This window comes from Alnus glutinosa, chromosome 8 (genome assembly GCF_958979055.1).
Source record: "Alnus glutinosa chromosome 8, dhAlnGlut1.1, whole genome shotgun sequence".
Taxonomy (NCBI): Eukaryota; Viridiplantae; Streptophyta; class Magnoliopsida; order Fagales; family Betulaceae; genus Alnus; species Alnus glutinosa.
The window spans coordinates 5,550,919-5,569,749 of NC_084893.1; the positions used below are offsets into that span (position 1 = coordinate 5,550,919).

An 18,831-nucleotide genomic window follows, 5' to 3' on the forward strand; every position below is an offset into this window, starting at 1 on the left:
ATGCAACATAAATTACAAGAAAGTAAGGAAACTTCAATACTCACGACTGCTGATTTAGCAACAACGAGGTAATCAATGCAAAGCCAATAAACCTGGGAATGAATGTAACTTGTCAGGAAAAGAACTACAGAGAAAGGAAATTGACACATTTCACGAACTCAGTTAAACAAAGACTTAATCCCAACCAAAATTCAAACATTTTTGTTGCTATATTCCAACTACATGTAGCACAGAAGAGAATACCTTGTCCCATAAGGCTGTTGACATTGCCACTGCACTTGATGTAGCAACTGAATCCCTAGCCCTTGCAGATGTGGAACGGGATTTGGAGCTATAACTTGAAGGCTTAGCACACTGGAGACCAAAGCATAATTAATTTTTTTGTGGCCAACAAATATTTTAAAAAGAAATACTCCAAACAACCTAACTGAATGTTAACACTCAGTGGGCAGATTATGATATGACTAACCCAAACAATAGAAGTAAAAATATAATGATTAGCAAAAACTTTGTCAAGTATATGTGAACACAACAATATATCTTTTTTTTTTTTCTTTTTTTTTTTTCACAGCTAACAACATCAATATATGATTGAATACAATAAGAACTATTTGAACAGGTTTCAATCACCATTTGAACAAATTAAAATAACATGTTGTACTTTGTAAAACTAATTTCACTGAGGTACAAATTTTAAAGTTAGGGCTATTGTCTAGAGTAATGTCCAAAGCATCATGCTTTTTTTTTTTTTCTTTTTTTCTTTTTTAATAAGTACAATAATTCATTAAAAGTGCATAGGGCACAACCCAAGTAGACAAAAAGTATACAAGAGAAAGACAGCCAGCAAGCCAAGAAAGAGGAAAGAGAGGACAAAAATCTACAAAGCTAGAGATATTTCTTTTTTGATAAGTAATAAAGGCCCCGTTTAGTAATCCTCCTCCCCTCCCCTCCCCTTCCCTTATGGGAGAATTGTTTTTTTGAGTGTGAGTAAAAAGTGATTGATGTGATATAAAGTAAAAAGAATTTATATGAAAAAGTAGAAAAATTTTGTATTATAGTGAATTTTTTTATTTAAATAATAATAAAAAATTGTTGATGTGATATAAAAAGTAAAAAATGTTAACGATGTTTTGAGTTGATGTTTTTTGAAAAAGGTAAAAATAAGGGGAAGGAGGAGGGGAGGGGGTTATTAAACGGGGCCAAAATCTCATTGAAAAAGCACAGCGAGGCCCAGCCCTTGTACACGGGAAGTATACAAGAGAACCCCCTTATCAGTAGAAAAAGAAGAACCAAGGTTCAAGAAGTTAGAAAAACTAGAAAAAGCAAAACTTATATTCCAATGAATACTACCATTTCGATACAACATCAGATCTGCCACCCATGCATCCCTACAACGTGCAATATTAAACAAAATCGGATAAGATATCTTGAATGTTTTATCCCTACACCACACATCATGCCAAAACTTATCTTGAACCCATCACCCACCTCAAATCTAACAAATTTTGAAATCCCACCCCTTCCTTATATGTTTCCAAAAAGCTAGATGTTAGAAAAGTTATTACGGTTGTTATATTTCTCAAAACCTAAATAATAAGATGTGTGAGGTAGGCTACAGAAGCGTAACAAGCCCCTACCTTCTGTCCAAACCGCATGCAAACTATAACATGGTATCAGAGCGTGTTTAGGATCCTTGTCTAAACCCCTTATTTGTAGTCTTGTTTTTTCTTCCTTTTAGTTGACATTTGATATCTTGGGGTAGGTGATTATAGTCCCAGTGGCAGGGAGCTGTTCATGGGTACCAGAATTCTGGTGGAAAAAAACCAAAAAAAAAAAAAAAATCTTGAAACCGTGTAGTTTCACGGTGCTTCTAGGTGGTTGGCTATCGTTCAGTGGTCCTTGGCTTTGTTGGTGGCATCAGTGGGTGCTTTCGCGCTGGTCCGCATTTCCTGCGGTGGTTGGTGACGTATAAGGTGGCCAGAGAGTTGTAGTGGTCATCGGTTACAAAGTTTGCTACAGTGGCAGGTTGGGTTCTCTTTGAAAAGTTGATCTGTGGTTATTGGTTGGCTCCAGGGTGGTCGTAGTTAGTGTTGCTGGCGAGCTCTGATCATTTCTGGCAAGGTCTGATCATCGCCAACAAGTTCCCGACAAGTTGTTGAAGACGAGGAACCTTGTTTGATTTCTGGTGCTCGCTACTCCTTATCGGAATAATGATATCCTTCTTGAGGATAAGAAGCTTTGGTTTAGTTTAGGTTTAGTGTCTTTCAGCCGATTCTGGCCGGTTTTTTGTGTTTCTCGACCGATTCAGGTTTGTTCTCAGTGTTCCTCAGTGGTTTTCAGCCGTTCTGTATCTTCTTTGGCCAGTTCAATGCATTTATTTATTTTTTGATAAGTAATTGCAATTTATAAAAAAAGCGCAGAGGGGCGCAACCCTTATATACGGGAAGTATACAAGAGAATCCCTAAAAGGGACGAACAGAGAATAATTTTAAAAAGTCTACATAAGTAAAAACATTCAAATTATGATGGGACGCTATCCAATATATAACATATTAAGCACCCGCTTCCGTAGCTCCACCATAGATGACTCTACATCTTCAAAAAGCCGCGCATTCCGCTCCTTCCAAATACACCACAATAAGCATAGAGGAGCTAACCGTCAAGCTTCTTTAGCACGACCACACCCTATCGCCGGCCCCCAACTATTCAACAACTCCAACACCGATCGTGGCATAACCCACCCTACCCCAATGCATTTATCGTCCGGTTCAATGTGTTTTTTGACCAGTTCAGAGCTTATATAGGGCGGTTCAGTGGTTTTCCTTTCAGTTCAGTACATTCTTTGGCCAGTTCTTGCTATTTCTTGAGTGGTTCAACTAGTTTTTCACCCGATTCAGTTGTTATTCAGCCCTTCAAGTGATATTTTAATCGGTTCAGGTGGTTTACCGGTTGATTGGGCTTCATGGAGCCACCATTGAGTTTATTGCTCATGGGGAGTACTAGAATAGTCAACTAGTTTTTTACCCGATTCAGTTGTTATTCAGCCCTTCAAGTGATTTTTTAATCAGTTCAGGTGGTTTATCGGTCGATTGGGCTTCATGGAGCCACCATAGGGTTTACTGCTCATGAGGAGTACTAGAATAATGTCTACAAGTTGTCGTTGTTGTTGGTCAATTGTTGTTGGTTGCATTGATGATTAATCCAACATTATTGTTGGTTGTCCGTTGTTGGCTGTATTGATCATCAATCAATCATCGTAGTTGGTTATCGAGATCTGGTCGGCCTTGGTGTTTTGCGGTGGGTTCTGACCAAGGTTCTTGGTGTTTTCCAATGAGATCCGACCAGCCTTGGTGTTTTGCGGCAATATCCGACCACCTGTGGTAGTTTTCCGACAAGTTTTCGACCAGCGTTGAAGTTTTTGGTGAATTTTTGTTTGGTTTTGTCTTTTTCTGGAATTTCAGCTTGTTTATGTTTAGTTTAGAGAATTTTCTTGTTATTTTTTTATAAGTCTTTGTATTGTTTTTTTTGATAAGTAATTTAAAATTCAATAAAAAAGCGCAGAGGGGCGCAACCCTAATACACGGGAAGTATACAAGAGAGCCCCTAAACAGGAGGAACAACTAATAAATTAAGAAAGTCTACAAAAGTAGAAACACCTAGGTGGCAAAGATGGGGAGCTATCCATAGATATAGCGTGTTAAGAAGACGCTTCCTTAAAACTACCATTACAGTCTCGACATCTTCAAAAAGCCTCGCATTCCGCTCCCTCCAAATGCTCCACAAAACACAGTGAGGAACTAAACGCCAAACATTTTTTGCTAGGCCATGCCCTCGAAAAGCACCCCAAGTAGACAACAAACCCATCACCGATTGTGGCATGACCCATTCAACTCCAAATTAAGAAAACACAAAACTCCAAAGCTCACGGGCGGTGTCGCAATGAAGTAACAGATGATCAATAGACTCCCCTTTCTTTTTACACATACAACACCACTCAATAACCACAATATTCCTCTTTCGTAGATTGTCATGAGTCAAAATTTTTCCTAACGCTGCAGTCCATACAAAGAACGCCACCCTTGTCGGAGCCTTAGCACACCATATCTTCTTCCACGGGAATGATGGACCTTCTTTCCGACTAAGTGCTTCATAATATGACCTTACTTCAAAATAGCTCCTTGAAGAGAGGTTCCAAACTAACTTGTCACCCTCTACTTGTCGAATCGGAGTGGAGTACAACCGCTCGAAGAAAGAGAGCACCATCTTCAACTCCCAGTCCTGTAATTGCCGCGTAAAGAGAACATTCCAATGAATATTGCCATTATGAACAGCCATATTATCTACCACCATAGCCGCTTTGTTCCTCACAAGACTATACAGAACTGGAAAACAAAGCTTCAAAGAAATCTCCCCACACCACCGATCATGCCAGAAACTGATATATGATCCATCCCCTACCACAAACCGAACATAATTACAAAACTTCTCCCACCCTTTCGTAATATATTTCCAAACCCCTACTCCATAGGAACCCGACACCTCAATAGAGCACCACCCACCCTTTAGGCTCCCAAATTTGGAGTCAATCACCAAACGCCATAGAGCCTCTCTCTCCCTACCATATCTCCACAACCATTTACCTAAAAGAGCTTGGTTAAACAGGGAAAGATTGTGAACTCCCAACCCACCTGAATGCAACGGAGTACAAATCCTGTTCCATTTCACTAAATGAAATTTGGCCTCATCCCCTATGCCACCCCATAGGAAATCCCTCTGGATTTTTTCAAGACGATTAGCCACCCTCAAAGGAATAGGGAACAGCGACAAGAGATACGTGGGGATATTGGACAGCGTGCTCTTAATAAGAGTCAACCGACCACCCTTTGACAAATACATACGCTTCCAACCAGCCAGTTTCCTTTCCATTTTCTCAATCACCCCTTTCCAAGTAAGAACGGACTTGTAAGAGGCACCCAAAGGCATACCCAAATATGTCATAGGTAGCGATCCAACCCTACAACCCATAAGTTGGGCCAACCCTTCAACATCCTCCACCTCACCAATAGGAACAATTTCTGACTTTCCTAAATTAATCCTTAATCCCGAAACTGCCTCAAAACAAAGGAAAATGCACCTCAGATGTCGAATCTGTTCTTCTTGCGCTCCACAAAAAATCAACGTATCATCAGCAAACAATAAATGATTCACTACTATTGCCTCTGACTCACTATGTCCCACAGAAAAGCCTGTCATCGAACCCTGCTCCATCGCAGCAGCCAACATCCGACTCAAAGCCTCCATAACCACCACAAATAATAAAGGCGACAGAGGATCACCTTGTCGCAACCCGCGAGAACTAGTAAAGAAACCCGTCGGAGTTCCATTGACAAGGATGGAGAATCTCACCGTAGAGATACAAAAACGAATCCAAGCTCTCCATTTCTCCCCAAAGCCACAACGTTGTAATAAGTAGAGTAAGAAGTCCCAATTCACATGATCATAGGCCTTTTCCAGATCCAGCTTACACAACAACCCAGACTCCCCTGAACGGATTTGACTATCCACACATTCATTAGCAATAAGCACTGAATCCAAGATTTGTCGACCACCAATGAACGCATTTTGGGTGTTTGAAATAATCTTACCCAACACTGATTTAAACCTGTTCGCAAGGACTTTGGAAATAATCTTGTAAATTCCCCCAATAAGACTGATAGGCCGAAAATCACTCACATCCACAGCATCATTCTTCTTTGGAATCAGAGAGACAAAAGTAGCATTAAAACTCTTTTCAAACTTGCCTCGAGAGTGAAAATCTGCAAAAACAGCCATAATGTCATGCTTTAAGATATCCCAACACTTCTGAAAAAAAACCATAGTGAAACCGTCGGGGCCCGGAGCCTTATCTCCATTGAAATCTCTGATGACCTCCCACACCTCCTTCTCCTCAAACCCTCTCTCTATCCAGCTACTCTCATCTTCATCAATTGAAAGAAAAGAAAGGCCCTCTACCCTTGGCCGCCAAAAAGAATTCTCAACATACAAGTTTTTGTAAAATTGAACTATATGCTCCTGAATTTCCTTTGGGTCATTGGAGATTTCACCATCTATACTTATAGAATCCACTTGATTAAATTTGCGACGCGAGTTGGCCATCCTGTGAAAAAATTTTGTGTTCTTGTCCCCCTCCTTCAACCACAAAGCTCTGGATTTCTGTCTCCAAATTATTTCCTCACACAGAAGAGTTTTCTCCAGCTCTCTAGACATATCTATCTTGCGAACCTTCTCTTCCTCCTCTAGGCCTCGGCCTTCATCAACTGCATCCAGCTCACAAATGCCCTACAATAATTCCTTCTTCTTCTTCCCTATATCACCAAACACTTCAGCATTCCATTTCTTCAAGTCCGTCTTCAATGCCTTCAGTTTAAATGCCAAAATGTGACTTGGAGAACCCGAACACTCATAAGACAACCACCACTTATTGATTTGCTCAACAAAGCCCTCATAATTCAGCCACATGTTCTCAAATTTAAAAGACCTTTTTCCTCCTCTTGGTGCCCCACAATCCAAACACAAAGGGAAGTGATCGGACAGAAGTCTTGGAAGCCTCCTTTGGACTACTTCGGGATAGTGTTCCTCCCACTCCACAGAAATTAAGAATCTATCAATTCTAGACCATGTGTGGTTATTCGACCATGTAAATTGGCCATCTTGAAGAGGTAGATCCACCAAGTTCTGCATGAAGATGAAGTCTGAAAATTCTTCCATAGCAGCTGAGAAACTGGCCATGCCCGACCTCTCACTCGGAAAACGTACAACATTAAAATCTCCCCCAATACACCACGGCACCTCCCAACAATTCATCAATCCAGCTAACTCAATCCATAAATCCCTCCTATCCTTGTCATCATTAGGGCCATAAACCCCCCCAAACGCCCAAGAAACATTATCACCAATGTTGCGGAAAGAACAAGCAACCGTATATCTACCTATACATTCCTCCAATTTCTCCACCACTCTCCTATCCCACATAAGTAAGATCCCACCCGATGCTCCATTGGCTCCCAAATAACACCAATCAACCTGATTACACCCCCATAAACTCCGCACCACCTCCCTTGAGATTATTGCCATCTTAGTCTCCACCAAACAAACAATATCCGCCCTCCATTCTCTTAGAAGCCCTCTAATTTCTACTCTTTTTTTCATCTCATTAATCCCTCTAACATTCCACGAAATTAATTTAGGCATCATAATTGCATACAGAACCCCTACCTTTGATGCGACCTCTAGCCGATAGAGCCCCTTTCTTCTCATAATTCAAGGACCAAGCCAACCTGTTTAGTTCTCTCTTCCCTTTTGCCCCTTTGTTCAACGGACACAAAGTCTGAGGACTGGCCGAGGATCTTCCTCCAGCAGCTTCTATCTCCTCAAACATAGCTAACATTCTGTCCTCAAATCCTTCGCAAGATAATCCGATAGCCTGATAACATCTCATAACTTTTTCCACCACCCATCTAGGTGATATCCTGTGTTTTTCTCCCCCTTTTGCTGCCAAAGGTGTGATTTCCAGCGGTACACCACTCGCCCCCTCCTCGTTAGAATTTTTTTCTTCTAGTTCTAACAGGAGATCGCTTCTAACATCCTGTGTACCACTGTCCAGTAGAACTTCTCCCTCATCTGTTACACCAGCATCTTCCCCAAGGCAGCTCTCCCCTCGATTTCCCACTAAAACAGGTTCACATATCACCATCTGCAAATTGTTAATGTCCATCATCTTTGTCACTGAGCTTGTACCCACAGCAGGAGCACCCATCTCCTTACAAGAACATTCTGTTACCAGGAGCTCCGGCAAGACTCCCGAAACCTGCTCCCCTACTTCAGTAAAGATGTTACCCTTCAAAGAGCCATCGTCCACCTGAAGAGCCACTTCTGCATCTTCTTCTTCTTCACCACACAACACGACCTCAGGCATACTCAGCCGAAGGGAATTTTCTGGTTTCCCATCCCTCACGCTCCGACCCACTACCGTGACCTGTCCCTGTTTTCTTGTCCAAACAGCCTTAGAAATTCCAGACTTCCGGCGTTGATAAACACGTTGAAAACCACGACTGGAATGATCAGAACCAGACCCATGAGCAGAGGCGCCGGAATCCTTGGCTTTACGCACCTGATGTGCTGCGGATGTTGACGCTCCAGCATGCATAGAAAACACAGGGGTCGGAATGGGTCTTAGGCATGATCCAGCTTTAGTTTTAACAATAAACTTGGGCTTTTTAATGGGAAAACCCAGTGGGGCTTTGCCTTTAGAATCATGGGCCACTTTAGAGGATTTGGAGATGGGCCGGGTATCCTTGAAGCCCAAAAAGGCCTGCTTGGTCTTAGGAGCAGCGTGAGAAGCAAACTGCTTCTGACTGAAATCCAGGTGTCCTTCCTCCAGCAAGAGAAGATCCGTGAGACAACGGCCTATCTCCTCGTGCAGAACTGCCAACGACTCCCTTAGCCTACGAACCCCTAGCCTATCACCAGAGAAGACATTGCGTGAAGCAGCGGAAGACGTGTTGGCAGACCCAGCAGCTTCTCTCCTTGGGAATGAGTCCTGCGACTTTCCCGATGCGTGAGACATCGGAGCTGGTCTCTTCTTCAAGTCCTTCGCCGGAAAAACTTCTTTGGACAGGCTATCGTGAGCCGCCGTAGGAGGAACCATCGACGAAGAAGGGGCCGGACACACTGGAGCCTTTGCATGAGCACGAGAATCCTTAACCGGATCCTGCACCTGACAAAGTTCCTTCTTCCCTGTTTCCTTTGAACCTTCCAACCACCTTGGAATTCTTGCTAAATGCTGACTGGAAGGACCAAACAGCTCTTCATTCCCTGGCCGAGTCGAAGTTAACACCTCTGCAAAACTCCTCCTTGTCTCCGCTTTAGTCCCAGCTAGTAGAACTTTCGGTGCACTAGTCTGCTTTGTGACCCTGGACTGATCCGCTTGAAGATGACTGATGGCTAGGCGGAGCTCCACCTCAAACCTCTCCCAACCCTCACCGTATCTCCCTTTCGGCACTAAAATGGAACCATATTTCTTCCTGCCCTCATATTCTTCAATAAGCAGGAAAAAACCATGCCTATTAGAGCATTGCTGTCCAAGAATACGTGGGAAGCCAGCAACGGATTGATTCCAAAAGACTCTAGAATCCTGAACCGAAACTAACTCATCAAACGACTTGACCAACCAGACTGCCTCATCTCTACGTAGAAGGATAGACCTCGTCACTCCTTTGCATTTCTCTCGTATCCGAATCCCAGTACAACCTCCCACCACCGACAAGTCGAAGTCCTTAGACTCAACAGACAAACGACTCACAGACCTCACCATTGACTCACAGACTCAACAGACCCCAGTAAAGTATTACATTTGTTTTCGCCATATATGTGAAACAGCACTCTTCTCTGTACATTTTAGATGCCTTCCTCAAATTAGCAAGAGACATAGTTTGAATTATCATCAATCTCATTTCATCCAAGAAGCTTCTGTTTCTTGCCTTCTCATTTACGAAATCATTTCCTTGAGATAATTGTTTGCTCCAAGTTGTTTCAGTTTGAGAGGGAGTATTAGAGTATGCTTTTTGTTTGCTTGTTTCTTCCAAGCTAGGCTTATATGATATATATGCTCCAGCTTGAGGGAGAGTGTTAGAAGATTTATTAGGGTTTGTGAGAGTTATTAAGGTTGTGGGTATTTTGCTCATTGTTATATTTCTCAAAATGATGTGTGAGGTAGGGTACATAAGAGTAACAAGCCTCCACCTTCTGTCTAAACCGTTCATGCAAGCTACAACACTATCGATATTGAAAATGGTGTTAGCATAGATCCACTGAAAGAGGGATTTAAGAAAGTAATGCTATATGCAAGGCTCTTATCCCTCTTTTATCCACCCAAATGTGATATGGCTTTGAAAATCACCATTGGAGGGATATGAGTCTTGCATATAACATTACTCTTTAAGAAAATAAAACAACCGATATAAATTTGTCTTCTCGCAATCAAAGATCATGCTATCAAGCATAAATATGTAGAATCAACTCTTTAGAGCAAACACATTGTGCACAAAATAAATAAATAAAACCCTCCACCTTCTGTCTAAACCATTCATGCAAGCTACAACACTATAGATATTGAAAATGGTGTTAGCATAGATCCACTGAAAGAGGGATTTAAGAAAGTAATGCTATATGCAAGGCTCTTATCCCTCTTTTATCCACCCAAATGTGATATGGCTTTGAAAATCACCATTGGAGGGATATGAGTCTTGCATATAACATTACTCTTTAAGAAAATAAAACAACAGATATAAATTTGTCTTCTCGCAATCAAAGAATCATGCTATCAAGCATAAATATGCAGAATCAACTCTTTAGAGCAAACACATTGTGCACAAAATAAATAAATAAAACTAGGACCAACCAATTCCACCGTTCCCCACTCCACATTACAACCTAGGTCTGCTAAAATTGCTTTAGGGTCTACTGCTTATTAATCATTGGTAAGCATGTTGAAGAGTCATGTCAGCAAGACATTCTTGCTCTAGAAATTGGGATTTGATTGTGGCATAGGGTTTATGAAGGATGCTGTGTACTTTTTAGATCCAACTCATGGTATTCCAGCCTCAACTCTTATCTGTAGCATGGATAATGTGAAACAATGAATTAGATTGGTCTTGTAAGTTTTATCAATGGGTTATTTCGGTTATTTCTGCGTTGAATCAAAGTCCTTTGAGTTACAATCGGGAGTAGGGAACAGGGGCTTTCGTCTTGCCGAATGGAGCAGAGGACTATTTCGGTCGGTGGTAATGGGTTTCCAGAGCGTGGTATGAATGTTGAACATGATGGAGGAGTTGATGAATGGATTGACGTCAAAGGAGTTTTGTAGGCCTCGTCGAGTGGGAGATACGGTGCCCATCATGCAGAAACGTCAGAATCACTATGGGCAATTTTTGGAGATTACAGAATATGGCAAGGGAGAGAGACGTAGCTATGCTCTCATACTGGAAGGATGAGGTAGCTGTGGATGGGGGAGATGTATTTCGCAGTTGAGGTTGGTGAAACACTTTGCACCGGCAGGAATTGCAGGTCAGCAAAGTAGGCATATTCAGGGGCAGCTGCGGCCGGTGGAGGACCGTCGGACTTTCGCAGAAGTGGTGGCAGGGCAGAGGGTAGAAAGGGAAAGCGAGTCACTGAGCAAGGGTAGTGTGGGGAAGATTGTCATCCATCCTGGTAGCGTATCAAATGAGACTAGAAAGGAGATATGTGCACCCGAAGATCACATTGTTTGATTATGGTCTGAGACGTTGCAGTTTGCTAAAGGAGCATTCACTGCTCAAGCATTACAAAATCTGTTAATATCACTCAGGAACGATGTGGACAAGTGTATGGAGCATCTCGGACTGGGCCGATTTGCACAGATATGGAACAGGAAGAGGGGACTAAAAAATGTGGGCATTTTCGATCTAAAGGTAAAGGCCCCGTGTGGGGAAGTTTCATTTCCACAGTCCAAGTTGTGGTAGGATGAGTTGGCCCATCGTCAAAAGCCAGGATTTTCTGGCCTAGTCTATCAATGTCGCAACCCACAATCAAAGGCTTTATGGGGAGTGAAGCAGGGGATGGACAATACTGAACTGGGAACGAGACAGAGCTTGGAGAAGGCTGCGGTTCACTCTTTAGTTAGGGCAGATCCCATTGTTCATGTACCTGAGGGTGCGTTGGACGATGGAGTACAGAATGTCTCGTTGTTAGTCAGAAGCTCACTGGTGGGTGGAAAGAATGGGTCGGAGTCAGAATGTTTTGCAGTAGCGTCTGGCCAGTCTAGGTTTGGCTCAGAAGACACTGATGAGGCCACCGGTATGTTTGGGCTTGGTTGTCGCCGAAGAGAGACCTGCCCAAGAGATGTAGGAAGTTGGTGGAGGACTGCTGCAAGCTCCACAACTCTCCAAGTGTTTGCCATCGATTACTATGACGAAATCTTTTGGGTCTGGTTCAGAGTTTGTTAATCAGAGGCTTGTAGAAGAGACTTTGGTCGATGGCGGAGAAGTCCCGAAAGTCAAGATGGTCAATAGTCCGTCGATAGAGGTCAAGGTGGGAGGCAACACAGAAGAAGTCATTTTCGTGGGGAAGCAAGGGGGAGCTTCTTTAGGGAGAGTGGTGGCAGCAAAATGGAGATTGGGTCTAAGTCCAAGGGTGAGGTGGGAGAGGGGAGGGAGTATTGTATTAGTATTCTTTGGACATGCAAGAGTATCTACCTGAAGACATTTTCTTACAGCATGAAGAAGATGAAATAAGGGGAGATTTGGACGGGGTGCGAACCTTTGTTACTCACACCCCTGGTAGTGGATGTGAGAGATGGGTATCATCCTAGGGTGTCACCTAGGAGGGTAGTGGAAAGCGCTAAGGGATTTTATCAAGTTGTAGGGTTATTGTGTGAAGGTTATGAGGATAAAATGTTGGCGTTATTTGAGGGGATTGAAGCTGCCTGAGATCAATCAATGGCAAAATATACGACTGCTATTCCATTTACACCAGGGGCAAAAGGTAAGCGGGAATTAAATAGGTTGGCTTGGTCCCTTAATTATGAGAAGGGGGTACAATCTATTAGAGGCCGAGATAGGGGAAGGGGCTCATCTCGTTTTTATGAAGCCTAAAATCTTAATGTAGAACGTCAAAGAGATAAATGAGCTTAATAAAAGGTTGCAGATTAGAGGGTTGCTAAGGGATTGGAAGGCGGATTTTGCATGTTTGGTGGAGACGAAGATGACAGTTATCTCCAGGGAGGTGGTGTGGAGTCTATGGGGCTGCCATTATGTGGATTGGTGCTATATGGCTCTAGGAGGGGGACAAGACAAATTTTTTCACAGGGTGGCCAACTCACATCGTAAATTCAATCATGTGGACTCTTTGAATATAAATGGTGCGATGTCCAAGAATCCTTTGGAGATAAAGGAGCATATAGTACATTTTTATAACAAATTGTATTTTGAGCAGTGTTCTTGGAGGCCAAGGGTGGATGGTGTATCTTTCCTATCCATTGATGCAGATGAGATTATTTGGTTAGAAAGAGAGTTTGAGGACGAGGAGGTGTGGGATGTGGTCAGGCATATGAATGGAGATAAGGCACCGGGTCCAAACGGCTTCACAATGGCTTTCTTTCAGAAGTCTTGGGAAATTTTGAAAAAGGACTTTTTTTTTTTTTTTTGGATAAGTTTTTTTTTTTTTTAAAAAAAAGGACTTATGGCTGTATTTGCATAATACCATAATAGAGGCCAGTTTTAGAAGAGTCTTAATGCTACTTTGTTTCTTTGATTCCAAAGAAAACTTGTGCTATGGATGTAAAAGATTTTTGCCCTATTAGTTTGGTGGGGGGGATGGATAAGATTATTTCCAAGTTCTTGCGAACAGGTTTAAGTTAGTATTGGCCAAGATTATCTCCAACACACAGAATGCTTTTATTGGCAGTCGACAAATTTTGGATTTAGTGCTTACTGCTAATGAATGCTCGGATAGTCAAATTCGAATGGGGAAATCTAAGTTGTTGTGTAAGCTGGATTTGGAAAAGGCATATGATCATGTTAATTGGGACTTCTTGCTCTATTTGCTGCAGCGTTGTGGTTTTGGGGAGAAATGGAGGGCTTTGATATAAACTTTTATTTCTACGGTGAGATTTTCTATTCTTGTGAATGGAACCCCGTTTGGTTTTTCTAATAGTACTCGTGGGTTGCGACAAGGGGATCCACTTTCACCTTTATTGTTTGTGATGGTTATGAAGGCATTGAGCAGGATGTTGATTACAGCAAGGATTAGGGTTACTTGATAGGACTTTCAGTGGGGATCCAGGGATTCTGATGCTTTAGGTTTGAATCATTTACTGTTTGCCGATGACATGCTAATTTTTGTGATGCGCAAGCAGAACAAATTCGACATTTGCGCTGTATATTCTTATGCTTTGAGGTAGCTTCAGGATTGAGGATTAACTTAGGAAAATCAAAAATTATTCTTATTAGTGAGGTGAAGGTGTCGAAGGGTTGGCTCAACTCCTTGGATGTCGGGTCACATATTTGCCTATGACATACTTGGGTTTGCCGTTAGGTGCTTCTTATAAAGCCAAATGGAACGGCGATTGGCTGGATGGATGGAAGCGGATGTATTTGTCGAAGGGTGGTTAGCTGACTCTCCTTAAAAGTACTCTTTCAAACCTTCCTACGTATTACTTGTCGTTGTTCCCTATTCCAGTGGACGTGGCTAATCGACTTCAAAGGGATTTTTTATGGTGTGGCATTGGAGATGAGGCAAAATTTCATTTAGTGAATTGGAACAGGATCTGTACTCCATTACAATCAGGTGGGTTTGGAATTCACAATTTCATCCAATTTAATCGAGCTCTCCTGGAAAAATGGTTGTAGAGGTATGATAGGGAGAGAGAGAGAGGCATTATGGAGATGGTAATTGACGTCAAATTTGAGAGTTTAAGGGGTGGATGGTGTTCTAAGAGGTGTTGGGTACTTTTGGAGTGGGTGTGTGGAAACATATTATGAAGGGGTGGGATAAGTTTCGTAACTTTGTTCGTTTTGAGGTTGGGGTTGGGTCACTTGTAAGTTTCTGACATGATTTGTAGTGTAGGGATAGATCTTTGAAGCAATGTTTTCTAGTTTTGTTTAGTATTGTGAGGGAAAAAGATGCGAGGGTGGTAGATAATTTGGTTTTTTTTTTTTATTTTTTTATTATTAGTAAGAAGATTTTATTAAAAAAGCGTAAGGCGCCTCTAAGTATACAGGAAGTATACACAGGAACAACCCACCTAACCCACAGGTAAGCCCCATGAAACCCAAAAAACAAAGGTAAGCCCCCAACAAAACCAACAAACACGCAAGAAACAAAAGAAGCTCCCCAAACCCACAAGAAACCTACTTATCAAAAAAAAAAAAAAAAAAAAAAAAAAACCACAAGAAACCCAAAAAAACAAAGTTAAGGCCCCAACAAACACCCAAGAAACATAAGAAGCTCCCCAATACAATAAAAACCCTTATCAAGCACCTAAACCTGTCCCGAAAGCCCCCAAACAAGACCCCTATGTCATGAGAGCTTCTCCTTTCCAACACGTGGAGGAAGAGCTCTTCAAATTCAACAGCTCCCTCTTGCCTTTTGTCTTCTGACGAGCAATCATCTTGTCCCGATGGATTTCTTCTTCCAAGGCATCCAAGATAGCCAAAGACTCTTCATCATGAAAACCATCCATTACCCAATCCAAGGGCAACCCATCCCAAAATTCGTCGTCCTTCTCCCAAACAACAATCTCCCCATTTTGATCAAACCCGATAGGCCAATTCTGAGATTGGGAAAAGCCATTGCCCTCTACGGGTGGAGGAAAAATGTGACAACTCGTGGGGGGAGGGAAGTCCTTCCACTCCAATATCCTTAACCTCCCGAGGCGAAGGGTTAAGGAATCCCTTCCGATGGGAGCTCTTCTTGGCCAAACCCGCAGACTTCACTGGAGGCGCTGCAACTGTACCCTTACAGACAGGCGTCTTCAGAGCTACCAATGAATCAGCTAACAACTCCTCGTTCTATTTCACAGAATGGCCTACCCTGAGTTCTCTAGCCTTTTTGTAGTATCTCTGAAAGGGCTTAGAAGGATGCAAAATGGGAAGAGAACAATAGATCTTCTCTTCCAACATAGCCGCCCTTGATGGAGAAGGAATAGGGGCCAAACCAGCACCAACCTCGACTGAAAAGTTTGGTAAAGAGGCATGAACAAATCTAGAACCCACTTTAGACCTAACCGGAGCCGGAGCGATGTCAAAGGTCGCTGGAGGTAGCAAATCCAGAGCTGGCAAAGAAGGGAAAACGATAAGGGAGAGAGGCACGACGGGTGCGACCGCCGAAAAACACGACCCACCCCCAGAGCTTGACACCCCTTGACCCACCCCAGATTCAGCCGCCGTTGATATCTTCAGCTGAAGAAGACACCCAAGAACAACCATCAGAACAACACCCACAAGAGCTTTCGGCTGGTGCAAGACTTTGGGTTTAGGTCTCGGTAGAAACCGACCCAAATGAAGGCCTTTGCGTTTAAGGCCCTTACTAGTCCTAGTAGACCGATCCAACCTTTTCCCAAACACCTGACCCAAAGCCAAATAAAGGCTAACGAGCAAATTTCTCCACGTGTGCAAGTTCAAATTCAAAAAAGACCCCCTATCTGAAATCGCCCCACCTCTTGCAGAGAACCTAGGAGAACAAAGCTGCTTGATAAGCCCAGCGTTTCCCCTTCCTTCTTCCCACCCAGACTTACCATCGCAACCGAGGACTCACTCCCACAGCCCACTGCAGCAGAGAGAAAGGTAGAAATCTTACTCAACTCGCCGGAAAACTTGCGCCAACCCCAACCTCCGCGACCCTCAGGGATTAGAATGAACCCTCTCCAACCGCCCAGCCCAAACACTGCCGCCTCTAAGAACCAGCCATCTTTGTTGCCGCCTCTCCGGGCAATAAACAACTTCGTCCTTCCTTATATGACTTGATAAACTCTTGTTCTCCAGGAAAGCCCAAGAGCATTTCCATCGTCGAAACAAGCCACCCAGAACATTGGGAGCTCAGGATGACCGCGCCAAAGAAACCCTGTCTCTTCTCCTCCATCCACAACACCAACGCCCCCTCCAAGACCAAGAGGACAAAGGATTTCGACTCCACAAGGAATCTCCTTTCCATTTTGAGGCACACCCAAGCTCAAAAAACCAACCCAGAAAAGGAACGCATTCTCGCCAGAGAAAACAACCACCCAGTCGCAAAACCCACCTAATTTGGTTGTTCAAAATGGAGTTACTTAGTGGGATGTCATTTTACGCGTCTAGTCCAGGATTGGGAGATGGAGATGGTACTTTCTTTCTTCACTCGGCTTTATTCTATTCGGTTCGACACGGAAAGGATGATAGGTTAGTTTGGAACCTCTCCAAAATGGGTCTATTTGAAGTGAAGTCCTATTATGAAGTGTTAAATAGGAAAGATGGCCCTTAATTTCCTTGGAAGAGTATCTGGCGTATTAAAACTTCGGCAAGGGTGGCTTTCTTTGTATGGACAGCAGATTTAGGTAAAATTTTGACACATGACAATCTGCGAAAGAGAAAGGTCGTGGTGATTGAGTAGTGCTGTATGTGTGAAAAGAGTGGGGAGTTCATTGAACATCTGCTACCTTCATTGTGAAGTTGCTCACGATCTATGGAGTTACATTTTTACTTTATTTGAAGTAGAGTGAGTTATGCCACGAAGGGTGCTGGAATTGTTGACTTGTTTGGGTACGGTCCAGCTAAGGAAGTTTGGCAGCTAGTTCTATTGTATTTAATGTGGTGTCTTTGGCGGGAACAAAATGAGCGGCAATTTGAAGATGAAGAGACATCGATATTGGAGCTACGGAAACGTTTGCTTAACAAGTTATATATTTGGATAGCGGCTCATCATAGCTTGAGTATTTTTACTTATGCAGATTTCTTAAATTTATTTTATGTTCGTTCGTATTAGGAGTTTTGTTATATACTTTGTATGTACTAGGGATGCGTCCCTCAGCGCTTTATTAATGAACCAGCACTAGGTAATGACCTTTACAAACTTTTCTACTTACAAATGATGGGATGAATGTCTTCGTCTTGTGACTCTTACATTATTTATACGGGAGGGGAAAAAAAAAAGAACAAAACAAAACAAAAAAAAAACCCTTAGCTCTTCAAGAACAGTGTAAAGACAAAAATTAGAAAACTTTGCCTACAAAATGTTCTATAGTTATTTTCCTCTAAACTCTTTCTCAATAAGCATAACTTCAAAACAACAAAATCTTTCTTCAACAATCCAACAGACCCCTTTTAAATTTTTTTCTCTCGTTCATTCATTTCTGATAACTCAAAGTAGATTTAATAAATAAAGCACTATATATTAGAAACAACAAAGGCATCATATAGACATGAATTAAGAGAATAAGGAAAGATATGTCTGAAAGAACAATATTTTATTTATCACAAGTTACCAAATTTGAAACTTAAAATCTGAGAAAAACTAAGAACTCAAGAAGCATCAAACACAACCAACTAAAAGGATAGTTCAAGAAACTCACCTTAGAGCTTTCTCTCTTTGATGGTAGAGAAGATCTTTCCATGACATGACATAATCTAAGTTCATTAAGGGCATTCAAGAAAATTTGAATTGACTTGATCAGCTTATTGGACTCTGTGAATATATTTTCGTGCACCTGCATGTGAGACCGAGTTAACAAAGTAACTTTGCTTGAACAACAACGCAAAAGATATAGCAGACCAGAACACCACACACGCACGACTAACCATTAGATTAAGCTAATAATATAATTAACTCATACTTGTTTGTTACTGACATGCAATATTGGACTGATTTAGTGTGTGTGTGTGTGTGTGTGTGTATATATATTAAGTAATTCAAATACATTAAAAAGGTTGAGGGGTGCAACCCTAGTACACAGGAAGAATACTAGAGAACCCCTAATATATATAAAAAGAAGAACAAAAGTCCAAAAACTCAAAGAAATTATAAACGGGCAAGCTATTGAATGCTACTATCTATGTGTAAAGGCATTGTAACAACATCTTCAACTCTAACATCTCGTTCTCATTATCTTCAAAGCTTCTTGCGTTCCGGTTCTGCTCACACCATACACACCACATTAACCACAAAGGAGCCAACCTCCACACTTCCAAAGCAGTTAGATGTCCCAATTGCCCTCTCAAACTCACCAACTCTCTCACCCTTCGAGACATAACCCATGAAACACCA

General features: G+C 42.2%; 1 protein-coding gene across 1 annotated transcript in view; it reads right to left on the reverse strand.

The window, feature by feature from the left end:
• LOC133875070 (serine/threonine-protein kinase ATM) overlaps positions 1-18,831 on the reverse strand; it is a 106,403-nt gene that overhangs the window by 19,400 nt on the left and 68,172 nt on the right. The window contains exons 45-47 of the mRNA XM_062313067.1: positions 18,140-18,274; positions 244-354; positions 45-92 (exon numbers count right to left, since the gene is read on the reverse strand). Coding sequence (XP_062169051.1) covers positions 45-92; positions 244-354; positions 18,140-18,274 — 294 coding nt within the window. The remainder of the gene's footprint in view (positions 1-44; positions 93-243; positions 355-18,139; positions 18,275-18,831) is intronic.